We start from the raw sequence: 23207 nt of genomic DNA on the forward strand, positions 1-23207 counted from the left end.
CTGTTCTCCCATTCCCTGCGCCTATCAGATATTATGGGTGAAATCTGGCTCCACTTAAATCGGTGGGGATTTTGCAATTGACTTCAGTGGAATTCCACGCTGAACAGGATTCGCTGCCATTCATTATTCAGCCAGAGTGGTGCAGTCCCTCCCTACCACTCCCCCAGAAGCTGCATTCACTGCCTCTGTAGCACTCAACCCTGCCATGAATGAGAGGGGCAGGAATTTAACTCCATTCTCCTGAATAGCAGTGCAAAGCACTACCAATATTTGCAACAATCCTCATGTTTCCTGATGGTTTTTCATGAGGGGAGTAATTTGGAGCACATTTTCCTCTCCAGTGTGTGAAAAGCACTGAGTGGAATGCTGATGGTCAAGTCTTGTGAATTTCCTCATGTAAATACAGTCACCCAGCAAAGCTGTGTTTTTCTTGTGGCCTCTGTGATCCACCTCACCAGTTGGTCTGCTAGCTGCTTTGCTGAATTTTGTGTTGCTTCTGCCTCATGCTGCTTTTGATAGCAGAGTAGCTGGAAAAGGAATGGAGTCAGATTACAGCAGAGAGTTGGGGGTTTTAAAAGCTTTTTTGTTCAAGAGATCTCTCAGACTTCAATAATGCTGAAAGGAGACCTCCCAAAGAGGGAGAAAGCTATAGGATATTGAGGGAGAACTCTACAGAGTTTAAACATGTGCAAGGGAACTCCTGTTGTTCCCACGGACTCCATGAGCCAAACCCTTTCCTCCTGAGAAGGTCTAGGTTCATGTTATTTATACACCAGTGTTGCTTGGCAGATGTTATGACTGCATTACCTACTTCATAGGGATATGCAGACGTTCAGTGAACTCATGTTTGTAAAGCTCTTGGAGATCCACAGATGGAGAGCATTACTGAAGAATTAGTAAAAATTCAATTTTCATCTGTTACATCAGTGTACGTTAGCACTCCTCTCTCTGAAGGACTAACTCTGAACACATGAATATGGATAAGCCAAGGGTGAACTAAGGCATGGTATTAATTCCCCTTGGGCACAGAGACAAACCAAACCATATATGCCATTTAATACAATAGAAAAGAACTATATAAAGTGCTAAATAGCTGGGTGTGCGGAGCTGACCCTGACTCTGAAGTCAGCTCAGGCATGGCATTATCTCACACATGGGCTAAACAACGGTTCAGCCTGAACAACCCCTTCCAGAAAAAGGTGAGGGTGGAAAGAGAAGGATTTTGTATACGTGACCTACCTTTGAAACAGTGCAGGCAACCATGTTGTATTTCATCATTGCTAAGTGTGGCTCATGGAAGCAGTACTTTCAGGAATGACAAAAAAAAAAGCGCCCTGGACAGTGCAGGGGAGCAGATGCTGCACAACGCTCCCTGCCATAGCAATGTAAAGATGTGCCCCATAAATAGGGTAGAAGTAAGATGCAAGTTAAATTAGGTTGTCTTATTCTATCCACATTTATACTGTACTTGTCTGCACCTATGTTAGTCCATAGTTATACAATGTTACTGCAGGATTTGTCAAACATGTGCAAAGCAAAGACAATGAGTCTACATTTACACCTATATCAGCTCACGAGGGACCATGAGATTACAGGTAGGGCAGCCCTACATTCGACAATTGTACTGAGAAGGAGAATTGCATTGGTCACGCTTCTATAGCCACCACATTTGGGGAAAAAAAAAAAAAAGAAAAGACTGCAAGTAAAATGTGCTAGCAGCCTAATGAGGACAAAGTTCCATTCTCTCCATGTTAGGTATAGGGAGAGACCAAAAAAAAGAGAAAAGAGTTCAATTGGTTATTTTTCTAGGCGCCAGCTATAGCAGTGTTCCTAATTGGGCAGACTTAAGAGACAAAGATTAAGACATCTGGACTGGCACTCCTGACCACTTGTACTGTTCCTCAGGATTTTGAACTGATGCTCCTCAGTGAAAACAAAGTCTATATTGAGGAGTGTCTCTAATGACACAGTGAATAAAAATGAGGTGGAGTAAGACGTCTGATCTCACTGTTTACCAGAATACCTTTTTGCCAGCAGCTTTATTAGCTTCAAGAGATTATCAGCTATGCTTTATGAGGGTATATAGTTTGAGAATGCTCACACTATTTTTGTCTGCAAAAACTTTCAGAGGGACCCAGTTAATCCCTGAACTAACCATAGAATGAAAAAGAAAAAAGTAGGAAACTACATCAATCTTTGGGAGGAAGAAATGAATAAGCTTCCTACTGATTAGTAGATATTCAGTTGTCTTAAATAAAATAAAACTTCACAGCTTTGTACCCAGCAAAGCAAAGAGTGAGAAACACTGGCCAGAGAAATTAACAGATCCTAGATTTTGGGGAAGGGGATGGACAATGTTGCAATTCTGATTCTCTAACATTTTCATAATCAGCTAAGGATACAAGAGTCTATTTTGTTCATTTGAGACTACAAACAGTGATTTTAGGGAGACTGGTCTATAGGCTGTGCAGCTATGGAGGTACCAAATGTAAGTTGATGAGTATATCACACTTTTGGACTTACAAGAATCACCTTAAAAGAAATCTAGCAGTGGCTTATCCTGGCGCAGTTTGCTGCATTTTTTAATTTATTTAATATATGGGCATTGGGAGGCCTAAATTACTCATTTGGATGCACCAAGGCATGTATTTGACCATTTATTGAGTATCCGAATACACAAATGCAAATCAACATATGCATTCAATTATCTGGTTTGTATATGCAAAAGTGGCGTTGCATGTGCAAGTAGATGTGCCTACATTACTGTGCATGTATTTTTGAAGCTCTGCTGAAACTTTTTGGGCCCTGATGTGACTACATGGATTGTGAATATGCATATGTAATTTATCACATACGTGCCTTCAATTGCAAAGTCTATATACACCACTGATACTAGCAGACTAGCTGGCCTTTCTGTGAGATTCTGTTATACTCACTGGCTCAGAGAGTCTGGGACTGGCACGAAACATCCCGATTCTCTAAGAATTAAGTTCACATAAGAGTCCGTTTTAAACAGTCCCATATACATGTTTGGTTTCAGAGTAACAGCCGTCTTAGTCTGTATTCGCAAAAAGAAAAGGAGTACTTGTGGCACCTTAGAGACTAACCAATTTATCTGAGCATAAGCTTTTGTGAGCTACAGCTCACTTCATCGGATGCATACTGTGGAAACTGCAGAAGACATTATGTACACAGAGACCATGAAACAATACCTCCTCCCACCCCACTCTCCTGCTGTTTGTTGTTTCTCGGGTAGTAAGTTTAATCTTTAAGCTTGCAGAACAGTTTCCATTGTGACAACATTCTTTTACATTGGGGTGGGAAAACTTTTTGACCCGCAGGCCACATCTGAGTGGGGAAATTGCATTCAGGGCCATGAATGTAGGGCTGGGGCTCAAGCACAGGAGAGGAGTACAAGGGGGCTCAGGGCAGGGGGTCGGGACGTGGGGTGCAGGACGGGTTCAGTGTGTGGGCTCCAGACCAGCACCACTTACCTGGAGCAGCTCCGAGGTAGCAGTGGCATGCAGTGGGGCTAAGGCAGGCTCCCTGCCTGCCCTGGCCCCGCACCACTCCCGGAAGCGGCTGGCACCACACCCTGCAGGGGGCAGAGGGCTCCGCACATTGCCCTCACCTGCGGGTACCTCCCCCAAAGCTCCCATTGGCCGTAGTTCCCTGTTCCCAGCCAATGGGAGTTGTGGGGGGCAGTGCTTGCAGGCAAGAGCAGTGCACAGAACCCTCCACCCTCCCCTCCCTTCCCCCCAGGACATGGTACCGGCTACTTCTGGGAGCAGCACGGGGCCAGGGCAGGCAGGGAGCCTGTCTTAGCCTTGGGGCGCCATGGCAGTGGCAATCCCGTGGGCCCGATCCAAAGCCCTGAGGGGCCAGATCCAGCCCACAGGCCATAGTTTGCCCACCCCTGTTTTACATGCTCACAGCTCTGACATGTTCATCTTTTGGGTTGAAATTTTTCATGCTTGATGTCCAGCAAAAGTATGTTTTGTTTTTTTAAGTCCAAGCAAAAGAGTAGCAGCCATTTTTGAGTTATGGCAGGGTAACATATTTGCAGTCTTTTTAACTTGAGTAATTATAAAGCACTTTCAGCCATAGGGGCAGTAGAGAAGATCCTCAGAGTAAATTGTCCCAACTCCATTTAAGTCAAATGGCAGTAGAGCTCCATTTACTTCAGTGAAGATATCACAATTTATACCAGCTGAAGATCTGCTCCTTGTTATTGTTATGTGACTCCTCACATATAAGAGGAGCCGGGGAGTGATTCAGGTCACCAGGGAGGCCAGCTCCACTCCACAAATAAGAGAATCGCACCCCCCATCCCTCTAAAATAATTCTGGACACTTGTTCTTTTGGCAGGATAACAGCACAGCAAACTGAATTATCTCAACTATGAGAAGAACAAGGGAAAGCGTACTGGGATATTTGCAAGCTAGAAAGGAGGGAGATGCAGCCAGCTGTGTAGGCAGCCACCAACTGGCTATTTTAGAGCTGCCTCTATTTCTCTCAGCCATATTTAAAGGGCCAGCTATCAGGAAACACATTTCTGGAGAGTTCCTTTAAACTGGGGAGCCTCAGTAGTGCAGTCAATTGCAAAGAGAGGTGCCTGTGTGAGAGAGACTAAAATCTCACTTATTTGAGGGCACATTATCTGATTGAAAGAAGTCCCCAGATTTTCTAGGTTGGAATTGATTAAAATAATTGTCTCTTTACTCTCTCTTTTTTTTTTTTTTTTTTTTTTTTTAAGATTAGACTTCTGTAATAAAGAGATGTAATTTTTACAGCAACAACTTGCTTTTCACATACCACCACTAGGTCATAGGTGGGATTTAGAAACCGCAAACAGTCCACCGTGAGGAATAATTTATTTGCAAACCATTTCTTTAATTGTTTTTAAAACTGCCCCTACTTCAAACAGAGACAAACCTCACACAACCAGTTCCTGCACAGACACTGCATGATTCTGGGTGCCCCCCCCCCCCCCCGTTTATACTTCACAGCTATGTCTCCCACTAGGCAGGGTGTTTCTGGGAGTTTGGAGGGGAATAATGGGCAGGGCCACCCAGATGGGGGAGCAAAAGGGTCTGTTTGACTCAGGCCCCCAAATTTCAGAAGACACCCAAACCAAGTGGTGTTCTGACCTAGCATGTGGTGCCTCTCATGTTTGTTCCAGTGATGAAGGAGAAGCTAGTCCAAACCTGAGTGACGCTGCGACTCCATGCAACAGGTCACAACCCCCAGAGTGGGGAGCTGAGCCACTGCCTGAATGCTATGCAGGCTCGCTCTCTAAGCTCCCTCCAACCCAGTGCCTCCCCTCCGTGGTAATTTTTTGGAAGTATGGGGAACCCTCAGTTCCAGATTTTGCCCCAGGCCCACAAAAACCTCTGAGCAGCCCTAATAATGTGGAAAGAAGAGAGGGAGTGTTTCATCTGCTGCTAGCCACAGTGTTGCCAGCTCTAACCCCCCCCCCCCCGCCCCCAAGGCTCATGAAATTTAGTAGTTTTCTGAAAGCCCCAGCTGCTGGAGCCAAGTGATTAAATCATAATCTCTGCTTTCATTCGTAAAAGTGTCTAGTTTTCATGGTTATGGAAAAAAGCTTGCAATCATTGAACCTTAAAGGCTCAAAAACCCAAAGGCAAATAAAAAAACATCCAATGTATTTTTAAAAAGTCTCATGATTTTAAACCACTCGTGGTTTTTTGATGCTTGGGGTTGCTGTACAGCAGCCACTCCATGGAAGAAAAGTGCCACAACCCTGGGGGCTGTTACAACATTGAGGTTGCAGCAGCAACTCTGGGGAGGTTCTGCTGCCACTCCATAGCATAAGGGAGAGGAATCTTTCCCCAGCCCTCATGAATAGGCCCAGTGCCACTTGGTTACTTACTAAACGCTTTGAGCTAGGGGACAAGATGTTCCCTCAGAGATATAGATGTTTGTCACACAACTTCTGTGGAATGTACGACTGCTGGTGGAATTTCTGAAGTCTACCAGTCAAATAGTTACATGGAAGGCCCTTGTAGGCTCCACAAGTTGAATAGATCCAGAGTAAGCAGTTTGCCAGCTGTGGATTTTTTTTTCTCTTAAGAAAAAAAGAAAAGCCAATAAAGTTAAATGCAACCTCTGCATTATTTGCAACATTTCAGAATTAGAAGATTGTGGTCCTTAACCTTGCATAACAGGTTTTTTGCATTTAATATCGATAAACAAGTAGATTTAGTGTGTGTATATATATAAATAAATAAATAGACACAGTAAACAGGTATGTGATTACGCAATTGTTTTTATAACAAAGGAGCAATTATTATTTACATAAGAGAAGATAGGCAATTACTGACGTACTGGTTTTTTATGGGTCTGACTGATGCCAGGGTATAACATGTTATATGCCACGCCAAGAATTAAATCTTTCCACATAATAGTGACCCCAATTAATAAAGTTAGGCAATAAAAATACCTGAAGTATTGTGATGGATACCATAAAGGGTGAAGTTTGAAACTCTTTTTCAACTTTACCCAGTAAATCCCCAAGTTTTAGTGGTTTGTAGTTTTGCTTCAATGTGCTCCTCCTGATAGCTTGTGAGTTATGGGAAGCAGATTCATTACTTGCATTTGCTGAACTGGATATGATTTCAGTTGTTCTGGTCTGCACATTATTGTTAGCCCTTTTTCCTGACACAGATTAATTGAGAATGGCAGTATTGTCAGGACAGGCCTCTATATAATGAGGGCGACTGTCATCTGTTCTTACAGTCACACTCCATGTTGCCACATCATGGACATCTCTATAAATCCTAAGAAAATGAAACGGGGAGTGGAGAGGTCTTAGCAAGATTAAGATAGGACTAGTGAATGCTTTGAAATACTATTAATTGAAGATTATTTACTACTGGAGTCAATAGGTTAAGAAAAAAATTTTTAATTACCCACATAACTTAAAGAGCCAGTAAAGATTTTCCTCCTGAAAAACAATTTGAGAAATCATGAAGGGTCCTTTTTTAGTCCTAAACTTTTCATTAGACACACAGTGTTGTAACCAATTTGGCAGGGACATGAGGCAAGGAACCTTGCTGTGAAATTTCACAGTAGAATACAGTACCATACCTATAAAAAATAATGGCTGTGGCTATGGTAACCCAAGGCAAACTGTGTTATTTGCATCAGTTGATAACCCAGCCAAGATGCAATTTACACATTACTGCTGTAAGAGGACATGATTGATGTAAGCACAAATGACCTATCACAACATGAAGTCAAGAGTATTTTTTTAAATTGTTTCTAAAAAGCATTCAGGAGGAAAAAGTGCATGGATTTGACACTTGACATCTCCTGGGAAACTTTGAAAAAGCATTTTGCTAAGAAATTATTCTACTCATATAATGTTTATTTTCTTCACTTCATTCCTCTACTTTTAGTTAGTGCTAAGTATATTTGCATAAAAGATCTGATTTTGCCACTACTGAAGCCAACGATAAAGCTCCAGTTAACTCCAGCGAGACCAGACCCAGGCCCAGAATAAACCACCTTCAAATAGAAATGTGCCCAAACCAGAACTACTTATCTGTACGCACCCCAGGCCAACATTTTATGGGATCTTGATAAAACTGGACCTGGATGGGAACCAGTCCTCGTTAATGCTAGACCTTTGAAATTACTAGGTCGCTAAATTTTTCTGGTTAAGCACCCACAGTTTGACCAGCCTCAGCGTAGCGGCTCCTATGCCTCTCTTCTCCAGGAGCACGGCATGGGGAAGGAAGCTCGGCCAGAGCGTCTCTAGACCCGCTTGGGGCCATTGACGGACTATGCAAAGCAGAGCTGAAGGCTGCACAAATTTATACTAAAGTAGAAAATAAAGGAAAAAATATACATAAGCAGATTTTTTTATCCAAAAATATTACACTTAAAAAAATGACAGCAGAAAAATATTTTATGTTCAGTTGCAGTTATAAAAAGTTTCAGGTGGGGAAGTCCTCTAGTAAGGTGTGTCAGATTAATCAACCAAAAATTGAGGCACCTAAAAAAATAATCACTAAATGTTTTGAAACTCTGGTCCTAAATTGACCAGACATGTACTTCCCCCACCCCAGACTTTGGCTTTTATACAGTTTAATAATTCTATTCCATATATGGTCTAGAAAAAGAAAGCCTGATGTAGAACTGACTGTTTCAGTTGTACTCCCTGAGTGAAATAGATGTTGGACTACAAAAATGTTTGGAATGTTCAATAAACCTTCAAATAAAGCTGTAGGAGAATAGCTTGCAATCTCCTGTAAAATCACCTATACCATCTGTCCAGAATTTCTTCTGGAAATTACTATACAAGTATAGTACCAGAAACATAATAGTTTTCCTGGAATTCTTTGTAGCTGAATTTTTAATGTGCTGAATAATTATCTTCTCAACAAGATGAGAAACTTTTACTTGAGAAACTTCATGTCTTGTCTGTATAGAAATGAAAGTTATGATCAGAGAAGACTCTTGCAAAAACTTCTCTTTAGGGAAAGCTGATTAGGGTCTATTATAATCATTAGTAGCATTATTCCCTTTTCCTTCAGGTGTACAGTCTTGGTAGATTTGCATGGGGCTGTCTTCACTCAGCTGGGCTTGCTGCTCTCTAACAGAGCATGGAGTTATCATGATGAGCAGCTGCACCTCCCCTAGGGCTCTGATCTGGGGTGTTTCACAGGGCTCAGTACTGTCACCACTCCTATTCAACCTCCGTGTAAAGCCCTGGGGGGGGGGGGGAGAAGAGTGAGATGAGAGGTTTACAGGCTTATGCCAGGCTTACAGAGTTGGGGGTGCCTATCATACCCGGTGCAGACACTGCTGTTTCCAGTTATCCCATTGCAAGAATTCATCTAGAATCGAGGGAAACATTGGATTTAGGCTTAATCCAGAGAAGATTGAGATGATCTTGATAAAAGAAGAGAAGCACTCTGAAAAACTGACAGATATTACAACAAATGAACAACATCTGCAGAATTTCACTTTTTCTATCTGCTTGAGAATTGTCTAGGAACAGTTGGCAAAATTCTCAAAATGTTTTAATTATTTATCAAATACATTATGTTGTGCAGACAGCTCATGAAAATATTCTCAATGAACCTCAGTTTGTCCTAAATCGGTCAAAGAAGTCACACAACATTGTCTCGCTCTTTAGTTGGATGAATATCAACATCATAACCAAAGAATACTGTGATGATTGATTACTCATTTTCATCTTTGGAGGCAGAGTCATAAAAACCTTTTTAAATGTACTTGAAATGCCTCAAGAATGCAAGGGTGCTCCAGAGGGGTTGTCACTGCTGCTGAATCTAGGTCCAGTCTGCAGCTCGTTACAAAGGACTTTGGCTACCATCAATGATCATGCAAGCAACTTAATTACATGCCTAATATTAAGCACACAATTAGACCTACTAATGCCAAAGCTACGTACCTTGCTCAATCAGGGCCATATTTAATGTAAATACTTGGCAACCTTTGACATTCTCAATTATTGGCTTATTTTCTCTGATGGAACAATGTTCCCCTGCCCAATAAATCCATATATTATTGTGACACCAGCTTCATACTACTGTGCAATGGAATTACAGTGCAAGGAGAGCATTACTGGAAGTAAGTGACATGATCTTTTGTCCATTAGCCATCAAAAAAAAAAAGTGACAGATCCTTACGTGACCCTTTGATTGATGTGTTAAAGGGGGCCCTAGAATTCCACCACTCAGGATGTTCTCCCCTGCTCTGAATAGTGCTAAAATTATCCTGCGAAAATTTGATAATCCCTGGGGCACAGAAAAATACTTTAATTGTTTACCTTTGGAAAGCATGTTTTGTTTTATTAAGACTCTCCCTACATGGGGGTCTATCCCTTTTCTCTGTCTCCCCATCCCCCAACTCATACACATCCTGCCATTTAAAAATACAAAAGGTTGAATGCACTTTGGTACTAAGTATATACTCCACACTTTTTTTAAGTACAAAATATGAACTTTTACAGCAGATGCCCTCAATATAAACTTGTTTGCCTAGTGCTGTTGCCTTCCCTCCTTGGAGGAGGAGGGACATTTAAATTGGAACACAGTTGAATAGATTTCTTAGTCCCTCATTCCTCCCCTCTGTGAGGACAGGACAAAGGAAGCAGTTTGTGTATGTGAGCTCCCTTGTGAAAATATTGACAGCACATGACTGATCGCGACATGAATAGCTTGGTACAATTAGCCATTTTAGAAATATATTTTTAAGAAGTTTTCATATTGTATTTAAGACTACATATTCAAGATACAAAACTAAAAAGTTAATAAAATACTACTATAAGCATCTGAACTGACAATGCTACATGTGATTAACTGTTTCATGGGACACTATGCTTATGTTCTGTCTTGTCAAGGGAAAGCACATGTCCTGCTTCTAAAAGCTTGCAAAGAGCCTGTAAGTATTTGTGTATACTGAGGCACCATCATTTAAGACTCCATCATTGCAATCACTCTGAAAGTGCTAAGTAGAGCATATTGACATATCTTGTCAAATGCTCAATACAAAAAAAGGTAAACAGAAAACCTGGAACACTGTGTGTTTGGTTGTGGTGCTACAATAAAAGAACTATATTTGCCCAAGCCTACTGTACTATAAATATAGCTACCTTATACCAATTATCTGTTATATGCAGGACTCTGTGGGTTTACCCTCAAATCAGAAAGGTTATCTAAAAAACCTATTAGCTTAAAATGCCATCAGATCCTGAATGGATAATGGAGATCTTTAATAATGAGATTCTGGTAACTTAAAGCTAATACATAAAGTGGGCATTTTAAAAACTTTCTGTAAGAAAAAAATTCAAGATCTAGTATTCTGAACAAAGCTTTAATATTTGTTGTCCATGCAGTGCTAATATTCTTGATATGAAACTTGACCTGCCACACTCTTGATTTTGATAGCCAATTCATTACTTGCTTCCAATTCTATATTCTACATCCCATTTAGATATTAGATACCCTGTTATTAATAAAAATGCTGTATTAACACACATCCTTTAAAAAAATTAAAATCCCTGTTTGTAATCAGATATTAAATCTTAAATACTCTTCCACACCCTGTTGCAATTTGTGGGATGTCATTTCAATCGTTCACTCTCTCAGTTCTCAACAATCGTCCTATTTTCTTTTCTAACAGACTAGGAACACCCAGGGAGCTTCTGAAGTTACTGGGTGACTAAATAAGTCATTGCTGTATGTTTTGGGGTTTTGTTTTTACTATGGTCATCATAAAACTAAGAAAATCTATGTTTGCAAAGGAAACCAATAAAGCTTTTAAAGTACATACACGCACATGCTACATGCTACCTACACACATACACGATGGGGATGGTCATCTCTGGGAGCTATTGCTAAATCAGGTCAACCCATAGAACCATATGACCAAAGGTACATGATAAATACAATTTAACACCTCACCTGAGTTCTGCACATAAAGCTCACTACCTGGGCTATGTTTAATATTCCAAACCTAGGAACAGCTTTCAAACAGTCATTGTGACACTCCTTTGGGGTACCCAGGGTTGGAAGGCACCTCACTATCACCTGCTCTTAGCATCAGAAGCTTTGTCTGTGCCTGTTGAGGGTCAGCTCTCCATCTCCACTGGCCATGGGCAGTACAAGTTGTCCCCTCTAGGCCTTGCAGGCCCTGATGTCACTATACACATTAGCAATAGGCACACTCCAGGAGGATGCTCGGAGGACTCTGCTATTGGTGTGTCCAGCTCCTGTTCCACTGGACACTTCAGTATTCACAGATCTGCCACTTCCAATACACCCCAGCCTACTGCTTCCACCTCAGATCACTGCTCTGCTCAACCCACAGCACTTAAACTTGTTTTCACTATAAACATATCTAAATTTATTTAACAAAGCCCAGAGATTTAAATAGTAGCAAGTATTGGAAACAAATGGTTATATATAAAACAACAACATGCTTTCTAAAGCCTAGATTTAATTAACAAGATACTCTCCTGTCTTGTAGAGTATTGCTCACCCAAAATCCTTGCAGTGCTTTACAGCCAGACTCTTTTTATGAGATAAGCACACCGTCAGCTTATCTCCTAGGTGAAGGACTGTGTGCATTCACCTGCACCCCAAGATACACCAGAACAATACTTGGTCTTTATTCATAAACACCACATCTCCATGCTGTTTATTTCTTCTGGCAAATTTCCTCTCTTGTAGATTTTACAGTCCTTTGTTCCACCCTTATTCATTATGCAAATCAGCATACAGTGTGAGGCATCTGCTACCTCCGGCCTGAAAGGAATGTCTCCCAGCAGTGTCACCTCCTGGTGACCTGCCTTACTCCCAGATCTTAAGAACGTAATTTTCAGTATAGATACATAACTCCTAACATATTACTGCACATACATTTGGCAATGATTATGACGACCAGTGGGTTTCTGGCTCTCGGTGGAGACCTCACCCATTGGTGAACTATTTTGCAATTATCTGACCCCAGGGATCCCTATGAAAGCCGATGCATTCCCTGTGCCCTCTGCCCATTTGCCTCAGAGGTCCTTGGGTCACAACTATTTTTTATTTAAAAATACTGTGTACCAGAAAACTGTGGAATTTCATTTTGAGTTACATGAGCCGAAGGGCCAGGATGGGAAATAATCATTCTTGGATGAGCGATGGCTTTAAGATCTGATATCTAATGAAAATTTTACCTCAACTAGAAAGCTAGGGACCTCTCTTCCTACTGGTATGAGACATTTCTTGTTTCTAGCCGTGCTAGATCACGAGACCTTAAAATCAAAATATAATTGATTGAAAAATAGATTTTTTTGCAATTTTACAGTTTCTAAAATGTATTAGTTAATTTTCTTCTCCCTCAGAAATCTGTACAGCTACTTGTGGTAACTAACGTGCCTGTCTTTATTAGAGAAGGGTAAGGAAAGTCATAACCCAGTCTACTATAAAATTTCCTAAACCACTTTATGTAACATATGCAGAATACCGGCTGGTATGGTGCAATATAAATATTTTATATATCATGATTGCACACCTGAGCTACACTGAACTATATAGCTCACTCATGGCATCCCATACTCATACTTATAAAATCTTCATATCACAACACAGTATCATGTATCCTAATTTGAATTGTATGTTGGTCTCAAAATGGCAGTTAATACAAGCTTCTTTTTAAAAATAAATAAATAAATAAATATAGTTGTTGCCTATTGATCCCAATTCAGCCAGATCTGGTTAAAAGTTCTGAGAAATCTTGCTGGATTAGGGATTTATTTTTTCAGTTTTGTTCAGGCTCCCACAATTCTATTGAATTTAACAAACTAATGAGAGTGGAGGGGCTAAGTCTCACTAATGCCGTTGTGGGATTCATGCATGTAAATTCTAACTGCGTTCACCTGTGGTGGTGCTCAAAAAAAATTGCATGCCCAAATGCCTGTGGTGCATAGCTTCATATGCACAGAGGCCATATTTTAAAAGGATTGCTCCTGTATACTTAGCTTATTGATTACAAAGGGAAGACTCTGAATACTGTGACAAATCCATAGCTCCTCATGGAGTCAGGATTGCTGCTATGCTGCACAATGTGACTACTCAGAATGTTCGCCCGTGTGCTCTAAAGCCCATTAAAATCAATGGGCTTTGGAACAGGCTTGAACATACAGGCTGACCACTTGTGAAGAGGGATGGCATCTCCAGTGATACATTATACTCTAGCCAGTACAATAACACTGTTAATGTTTTCTCAGTATGTTACCATTTTTATTTCCCTTGCACAGTACAAAAGTTTTAGTATGAAAAACAAGATATCAGTAATGGAAAAGGCAAATTCTAATACTAAAATACTAGAAGTTGGGCTTAAAGTAAATTCAATTTGAGCCTGCCACTCCTTCCTTAACTCCATAATTTGAGCAAATAAATGATCTTGGATTATAAAAAACATCTGTGTAGAAGAGAGAACTCACCAATCAGCATACCCGTTCACTACTGGATGGAGCATTACAGGACCGTCCCTTCAGTCCCCTCCTTCCAGTGACGATTGGGGTCCTTGGTGGACTGGTTCTTTAGTGACTCAGCCCTAGAGCCAAGTTATGTACAGCCTCACCCCTTCTGGTGTATCAGTGTCCCAAATAAACTGTGTCCTTCACAGTACTAGTCATCAATTTGAAATCTTCCAGCCCTCCTGGACTCCTCTTCAATCTCACTCTTCCCAGAGTCAGGGATTTCTGGGCTTCTACCCAGCATCTCTCAGCAGAACTCAACTCCCCACCCTCCAAATAAAACAAGCAACGTAGGCCACTGCTCCTCCATGCCACCGCCCCCCCCCGGGCTTGTGCTTTCAGTCTCTCAAGTTCTCCCCAGCTCCTTGTTCCTCTTCCAGACCACCAACCCAAAGGGCTACCTCCCAGAGGCCTTGTCCCTATTTCTGGGCCCCTCTTCTCCTAGGTGTCTCCTCCTGCTCTGAGCTCCTTCCTTTACCTCCTCCCCAGCTGGGTTTGATAAGAAATTGAGTCTCACACAGCTTCCAGGTGTAAGCAGGTGGGCTAATTGTTCTCTCAGGCTTCTGTTAACCTTTCATTTACCCATGTTTAGTCTGTGGTAATAATGCTGTAGGGCATGGCAATACAGCCTTTGTTTCCACTTCCTGGTTAAAAGAAATTTCCTGGTAATCTGGAGATAGGGTTAGAGTGACATTTTTCCTCTTTATTTTTGCTGTATCGATTGGCTTCCTTTAGGAAAGTCCAGCGGGGGTGGGGGGGGATTTGCCACATAACTAATATGCACACAGCCTCAGTTTACTTCAAAACACAACTGCACCTGTGCATCAGAGGGCAAAATTTTGAATTCAGTAGTACATGAGACCAGTTTTACTGGAACCTTCTTTCTGGGCACCCAAAATGAGCACAGACACTATGAGCTCTAGGTTTTTTGCTGCCCAAGCAAAAAATTTGCCACCCCTGGAATTTGCCACCCCTGGAATTGTGCCGCCCCAAACGCGTGCTTGCTTTGCTGGTGCCGAGAGCCGGTCCTGACTATTAAAGCTGTTCTTTTGCTCAAAATGAATGTTAACAGCACATATTCAGTGTTCTGTGATACATTCATTCAGAACACTGAGGCTACATCTACATTTATGATGTTGTATAGAGTACAGTCACTGCACATCCAGTTAGGAAGAGCTTAAATAGCAGTGTAGACGATGAAGCACTGCTTAGCTGAGCAGAGTAGTATAGTGTGCCCTACAAGCCTGAGCCCTAGGCCAGCGGTTCTCAACCGGGGTCCGCGAGCCCTTTCAAGGGGTCAGTGGGGCCCTGCTGCTGAAGCCCTGAGCCCTGGCACCCACCCCCATGGGGCTGAAGCGTGGAGCAGTACAGAGCTTCAGCCCCAAGCCCCGGCGTGCCCCCCAACCCCATGGGTCTGAAGCCGGGAGCAGCACAGGGCTGAAGCCCTTAGCTCTCCCCTTCCCTCTGCCAGCTGCAGCCGAGAACACGCACGCCTGAAACCCTGAGCTCCCCCACACTGCTGCCAGGAGCGGAGTGGGGCTGAAACCATGATGCGGGCAGAAACCTTGAGCCCATGGGCAAATTTGAGGGAGCACAAGGGTGTTGCCCCCCAAACTGCAGTGCCTTATCCAGAATGGGGCAGGTCCACCCCTCACGCTCCTCCTCTTCCCCACCCCCCCTCAGGCCCTGCCCTCTGGCCAGGTCCTAGGCAGAGAGCCGGAGCCAGGCAGTGTGGGACAGCTACTCCTCTGGCTGGCGGTGCCATGGAGTGGGTGGCCATGGAATTCCCCTGTCTGCTGCTGGTGCCCTCCGGGGTTGTGGCTGCTTCTCAGCTCCCAGCCCCCTTGGACTGCTTATGCAGCCAGTCAGAGCTGCCCGGATGGCTCTGGCCCAGCAGAGCCCTTGGTGGCTTGCTGAGGTGAGTCAGGGGGTGGAGGTGGTGCTCCCTCCCTGGACCCTGCCATGCAGGGCTGGCCAGCGCCCTGTCAGCCCTTGCTCCCCAACCCCAACTGCCGACCCCTGCCGGGCCCTGGAGTTGTTCTAGCATGTTGCAGGAGGCCTCAGAAAGAAAAAAAGGTTGAGAACCCCTGCCCTAAGGTATATATCAAACACAGCTCTCTGCATGCAAAAGCTGTTCCTTCAGTTTAGTGTCCCACTGTCTCCTCACTGCCTGAGTTTTTTCCCACTGCAGTGAAAGGCTCCAGCAGTGGGGAGACAGTTCACAAGTAGCTACACGCCACAGGCAGGCAGGCTGTGTTTACACTTATGTGTAGCTACACAGGGCAAAGAAAGGCTGCAGCAGCAGGGAAAGGCTTCTGCAGATCTCCACTGCCGGGAGTCTTTCCCTGTGGCATGTAGCTACACATCGCAGTGTCAAGCATGGACACAGCCTGCCTCCCTGTGGCATGTAGCTACGTGTGTAGTGTCTGTAGTGTACATGCACCTGCAATTGTAGAATAGCCCATGTTGCAGGACAAGTTCTCCCCTCCAATAAATATGCACGTGTCTGTTGAGTCAGTAACAAACAGTAGCAAAACCAGCACTTGTGTTTTTAAAAAGTGTACTTTTGAATGGGTATTTTGCAATCTTTCAAAAATATTTTACCACAATAGTGTCTTAGTTTATTGTTTTGAAAATACAATCACCATAAGCACACACTGGGGCAATATTTACTGTAGATGAGACAGTGTTAGCTAGAGCAATGCTGCAGAAAGCTACTGTACTATTTGTTTAGAAAAGTGCTATAATCACATCTTTCTACCATTGTCTCTACTATAGTTGTATTCAGATCTTTACGTGAATTTATTATGGGTTGTTTTATGACAGCATATTCTTCCCTATTATGGTTATTGTGCTTAGGAACAGGATTCTAGTCCAAACCTGCTTAATTTAATGGTTGCCAGGGCACATATTAGTACAATTTGTATTAAAACTGGGTTTGTAGATATCCATATCCATACTCATATCCACTAACTCTGTTCTACAAGATTTGTGTGCCTATTAAAGAAGACTAAGCAAATATTAATTTATTATTTATATTTTAATATTTCATTTACATTTTATCTTATATTTTAACGTAAAATGCTTTATAATTTATCTTAAAATATTATGCTAGATTGTGGAAATCCAAAAGAAGGAAATGAATTCCCAGCTACATCCCTTTTAAATTTTACTGATGACCTAAAATATAGTAACAGCTTTTTCAATTGGATGTAATATAAGATGAATTATTAGCCTGTATATATCATAAACACATTCTTCCAGTAGGGATATATTCCAGTATAGTGTGTTGTATCAAAGGACTTCATGAAATAAAGTTCAGGAGAATGATAAATCTTGTATCATAATAATTGTCCTCAAGAATATATGACACAGCAATGGAAATCTTTTTCTCATATTTTTCAGAAATAAATGAAAATTCCAAGAAATAGAAGCTGCTGCTATACAAAGAAAGAAAAGACAAAGTATCTTCAGGGTTAATATCCTCCAACTGAGATCCATGAACAATTACACAGTTATTTTTCTATATCGAACTTTAAGGTTTGTTAATAATATGCTGCCTTTGCAGGACACAGAGGTGCTAATGGTAAGAAGGCTATTTATTCACTATACTGAATAGAAGAGCTACAGAAACAATGGCTTCCAAGGTCTCATGTTTATATGTTCTGACAGTAGTTTGTTGGGCAAGTGCTCTTTGGTATTTAAGTATAACTCGTCCTACTTCTTCCTACACTGGCCACAGACACTTCAATACCATATCAATAGCCAGGAAAAATGTCTCCTTTGGTAATATAAGAACTCGACCTATAAATCCACATTCATTTGATTTCCTTATAAATGAGCCTAATAAGTGTGAGAAGAGCATCCCTTTCCTAGTCATTTTGATCAGCACGACTCACAAAGAATTTGATGCAAGACAAGCGATTCGCGAGACGTGGGGAGATGAAAACAACTTTAAAGGCATTAAAATAGCCACTCTCTTCCTTCTTGGGAAGAATGCAGATCCTGTATTAAATCAGATGGTAGAGCAAGAAAGTCAAATTTTCCATGACATTATTGTGGAGGACTTCATTGACTCTTATCATAACCTTACTCTTAAAACGTTAATGGGTATGAGGTGGGTGGCTACATTTTGTTCAAAAGCAAAGTATGTTATGAAGACAGACAGTGATATTTTTGTAAATATGGATAACCTTATTTATAAACTGCTCAAACCCAACACCAAGCCAAGGAGAAGGTACTTTACTGGTTATGTCATCAATGGAGGACCAATAAGGGATGTCCGCAGTAAATGGTACATGCCCAGAGATTTGTATCCTGATAGCAATTATCCACCGTTCTGTTCAGGCACTGGCTACATTTTTTCAGCTGATGTAGCAGAACTGATTTACAAAACCTCCCTCCATACCAGACTTCTTCATCTTGAAGATGTGTATGTGGGACTCTGTCTTCGGAAGCTTGGCATTCACCCTTTCCAAAACAGTGGCTTCAATCACTGGAAGATGGCCTATAGCTTGTGTAGATATCGCAGAGTGATCACAGTGCATCAGATAACTCCAGAAGAAATGCACAGAATTTGGAACGACATGTCAAGCAAGAAGCATCTCAGATGTTAAGATTTTTACAGATGTAAATACTTTTTTTTTTAATTTTGGCAGAAAGGAATCGGATAATTTATAGGCAAATTAACTTTGAGGAGGGTTTTAATAACTGCTTTTGCATTCTTCTCTTGACTCCTGGTTTGCACCCTTCAGACTCTATTCATAAAGACATTACAAAACTTAAAGGGGCCAGAGTCAAATCTCAGAATCATTGCTCCCTATCACAACATTTAAAAAAATCAGCTCTTGCACCTGTATGTATAAGAACAGTAGTAGTTAACCAGAGCTGCATAACAATTCATGCCCATGCATCTGAGGTGAGAGTCTGGCCCTAAAAAATGAAGAATCATGTTAACATCTTTATCTCATCCTCACAAGCTATAAGTGTCTCTTTTTAGGGTTCTATTCATAAATATACACACAAATATAAAAAAATATACTCAGTGTGTGCATTTACAGCTTGAGTGCTATCTTTGCACTGATTTATACACCTATATTGGCATGTACATTTTACTATACAGTGTGTGCAGTTTAAAAAGCAGTTTATTGCTGGCAGAAAGGCAGAATTTAAACAAGTGTGAATATAACATTGAAAATGAAAATAGTGTAGGTCTAAGAAACAACGCTACCTGCCTGAAAGTTATTTATTTAATAAAACCACATAACTCCCCCTAACTAAAAGAGGCCTATCTAATATAATCTTACAATGAAATATAATTTGTGTGTGAAATACAAGACAAAGAAAATGTCTGCAACAAAAAATAAAAATAAAATAAAATGTGTATTTGGGATAAAGGTACTTAATATACTTCAACATTTTCTTTTTAAAGCAAGTGCAGCATATCTCCTTCGGACGTGTAGAGATATATATGCACTAACAGCAATACTATTGTGGTACAGTATTATTGGAATAGACAGTATTATCACCAATAGAATTTTCATAAATTATAGTGTCTGCCAGAGCAAATATGTAATTTTATTGAATAATGAAAAATATCAATAAAATAATCCTTTCCTACTGTCTTACTGATTAGAAGCACGTTTACAGTCTCCACATCACTCAGTATATCATTAAAATTAAACACATCATATTGTACTTAAAGCATTTTGCTTTCTTAGAGCTAAATTCTGCTTTTTACCACAGTGCACCCATTGCAGAAAATGTAATTACTCAAGATTTATACCAGTGTAGCAGAGGAGAATTTGGACCACACTAAAAATACTTTTGGGCAACAGAAGGAAAGTATAATAGCAATTATGTGGATCTCTCAAGGGGAGAATAGATCCTCACAGCAAAATCAAGAATATTTAGAACCAACATGTACATAAGCCAAATTCTAGTCTTTGTTTCACATGTGGAGCTCCCAGTGAAGTCATTATTAATCCAAGAAGTCACTGAGGCCCAATTCAGGAAAGCATCTCAACTCAGGACAGCCCTTAAGCACACGCTTAACTTTAAGTATGGGATTGAAGTCAGAGAGGCTCAAGAACATTCTTAAATGTTAAATACATTCTTAAGTGCTTTCCTGAATCAGGGCCTGGGAGCTGAGCACACACAGATCCCAGGGCAGAATTTGGTCTTCAGACTACATAACATGTGTCTTCTTAATTTAAATTTTCCCCTCTAGGTACAAATGCCGTTCCCCTTTAGGATTCCCTTTCCTTCCGTGGCCTCTTTCTACAGTATAACCTGCTTCCTCATGCTTGCTCTTCTCTACTCCTGTCTCAGGCCTGTGCATATAATGAGAAGACAATAGATGTCAGAAGCACATCTCTCCAACCTTTATGTATACTAGTGGAGGGAGATTACTGAAAAATATTTTCTATTTGAATCATTAAAGAAATGTGCTTTCACTGCCTTCACACAAGTGTGCTTTCTGATAATATTCTTGCAGGATGTTCACTGGAACAAACAGATCTAAACAAATATTCTAGAGTATTCATGGAAATTGAATTTTCACCTAGTAAACATGACTATTCTCACTCAAAATCTGATATTAACAGATATCCTCATTCATCCAGGTGACCTAAATGTCCAATCAAAACAACTAAAATTTCAAATATTAAATATTTACAGTTGGAGATGGTCAAAAAAATCCAAAAATAATTTTGTAAAAAAATTCAAAATGTTGATCTTGTTTTTGTTTTGATGTGCTCAGAATGAAACTGTTACTCATTTTTTGTAAAATATTTATCATTTTTCAAAATGGTTATCTAAAATTTTCATGTTCTGAAAAGTTATTTTAAGAAAGTGAACATTTCTATAACCATTTTGACAACACATTTGACATATTTTCTTAAAAAATTAAAGCGGCACAGCATGTTTCATAAAAACAAATTTGACAACTGACATTTTTTCACGAAAGAAAATCATTTTTGAAAAAGGCCATCATTGCATGAAGAGTTTTGTCTGAAAAATTTCAGCCAAATATATTCACAATCCAATCCAAGAATTATTTGCTGAAATTAATTATTCAGAAAATAATTTCAGCAAAAAGAATTCAAGAATATTGCTGCATGTTCACAGTTTGCAAACTGAAAGAGGCAAAATTCATCATAAAAGTTATAGCTATAGATTATTCAGCCAACACTGGTGTCCAGTGTTGTGTAAACAGAAGGATAGTAAGTCCATATATCATTCAGGATATCCATGGGGAAGCAGTATAAAATAACTGATTCATTGTTTATGTGAAATCTCTGAAGTAATTTTGCCTTTAATATTATCTGTTGTTAATATCATGCCATAGGTGTACATAGCACTTTATAAACAAGTATACGAACACTCCTCCACCAAGGAGCTTACATTCTAGTGACAAATCCTGCTAACCGTATTCACATAGCAGTATTACTGATTTCAATGGAACTACTTGTATAAATCAGGTGAGGAGGATTTGGCTTTTAAACCACACTATATAGTGCAGTGAGTGAAAACAATAGGTATGGAACTTTACTTCAGAGTTAGAAGTGAAGCTATACAGTAGTTAGCCCAATAGTTGCTGCTAATTTTTTACTACAGTAGCATGTGTATCCTTAGAAAAAATCCAGAAATGTCGGCTATGAACATTGAATTTGCTACAAAAAAATCAAGATATATCCTTCTCAGCTGACCTAGTCCTTGATAAAGCTGTTCTTGCTTCCTGCTAAACTCAGAACTCTAAGAAAACAAAGTTCAGCTGTTTGCACATATGCATTTGATACACGCACACAGAGTGAATTTCATCTTTTCACACACAAGCCCAACTATGTGCAGGTAACTAAATGGAGGGTGAAAGATGGAATTCACCCCAGCTCATGGGTAAACCACAGACTGCAATGCAGTCTCTCCATGGACACTTACTGTAACTGTTCCAACCAATAAGCTGGAATAGCCTCTGCTGTATCTCCGCACATTGTGCAGGGATATTGGGCCCTGGATCCAAAAACTTATAAATCCTGAGACCTTACCTCCAGCCATTCACACTCAGCAGCGAGACCATCCCTCTGTAGCCCATGAGGGTCACAGAGCTCCTGTTCCCATCATTGCAGGGCTTGAGCTTGGAGGGCCTTGAATCTCCTCCTTTATAAGCAAACTGCCTCAGACAGCCTAAAAATTGTATTAACAATTAGCAAGTACATCTTGAAAATACTATTTCCTGGTGTTTATAAATAAATAGTTTTTTGACAGAAATGTAAATATTCATCCTGGAACTCGTACATATGTTTTGAAGGCATTTTCTTCTGTATTCAGCTGTATATATGTGTAGAGTCTGCTTGCAATGGAACATTCTGTTATGCATGCAGCTGGGTTAGGCATTATGTTTGGTCAGTGCTTCAAAAGCCTTAAGCATGTGTGCCCTAATTTTTGAATATACGAGACTTTTTTATGTCAGGTGAAATAAAACATGAACTAATTTTCTATTTTTATTAATTTTCTGATAATGTACTTCACTAGCTCTTTACTACCATGATATGGATTTAGTATTTTCTCATTGCTCAAAAAATAGAATATGCAAGCCACATCTGGAAAGGAGGGATATGTATGGTCCTAAAACGGACACACTGTCCCTCTAATCCAAAAGTATTTGTGTTGGACTGAATAAGGTTAAATAGCAACAAGCAATGTTTGCATTGGGCGTCCTTCAATCAAAACAAATATTTGTGTTAAAGGTCATTTTGTTTTGTTAAGAACAGAGCAAATGACAATTTAAGAGTGCTGGATTTTTAAATCACTTTAATCAAAATATGAATACAGTCATAGTTGGTTTTGATTGAATTGTAGCTGAAGAAAGCACATGTACCAAGAAGCTGGGGTGGGCGGGAGGGAAAATGTCTCTTTTGGAGGAATTTTTCACTGTAGCATTGCCTGTCAGATGACTTGGGAATACTTCAGTGAGTACTCAAGATTCATTTTCCATCTTTCCTAATATTTAGATTCAGTGCAGATATTGATTCTTTATGGGGATTTTTTTAAAACATAGATGGCAAGGGCAATTTATAAATGAAGGAAGTAATTAATTAGAAAAGCGTGTTGATAGCAACTGAACTTTAGGTGTATCATTATATGTGAATGGCTGTATTTATTTGTCAAAATTGTATGTATTGTTTTA

At 40.5% G+C, this 23207-nt stretch overlaps 1 protein-coding gene across 3 annotated transcripts in view; it reads left to right on the forward strand.

Annotated features, from left to right (window-relative positions):
• The window catches only part of B3GALT1 (beta-1,3-galactosyltransferase 1), a 337866-nt gene extending 317163 nt beyond the window's left edge, over positions 1–20703 (forward strand). For all 3 annotated transcript variants that reach the window (XM_073305743.2, XM_073305744.2, XM_073305742.2), the window contains one exon: positions 17426–20703. In XM_073305743.2, the coding sequence (XP_073161844.1) occupies positions 17656–18636 (981 nt within the window). In that variant the 5' untranslated portion in view covers positions 17426–17655 and the 3' untranslated portion in view covers positions 18637–20703. The remainder of the gene's footprint in view (positions 1–17425) is intronic.
• The last annotated feature ends 2504 nt before the right edge of the window (positions 20704–23207 follow it).

This window comes from Lepidochelys kempii, chromosome 11, assembly GCF_965140285.1.
Source record: "Lepidochelys kempii isolate rLepKem1 chromosome 11, rLepKem1.hap1, whole genome shotgun sequence".
Taxonomy (NCBI): Eukaryota; Metazoa; Chordata; order Testudines; family Cheloniidae; genus Lepidochelys; species Lepidochelys kempii.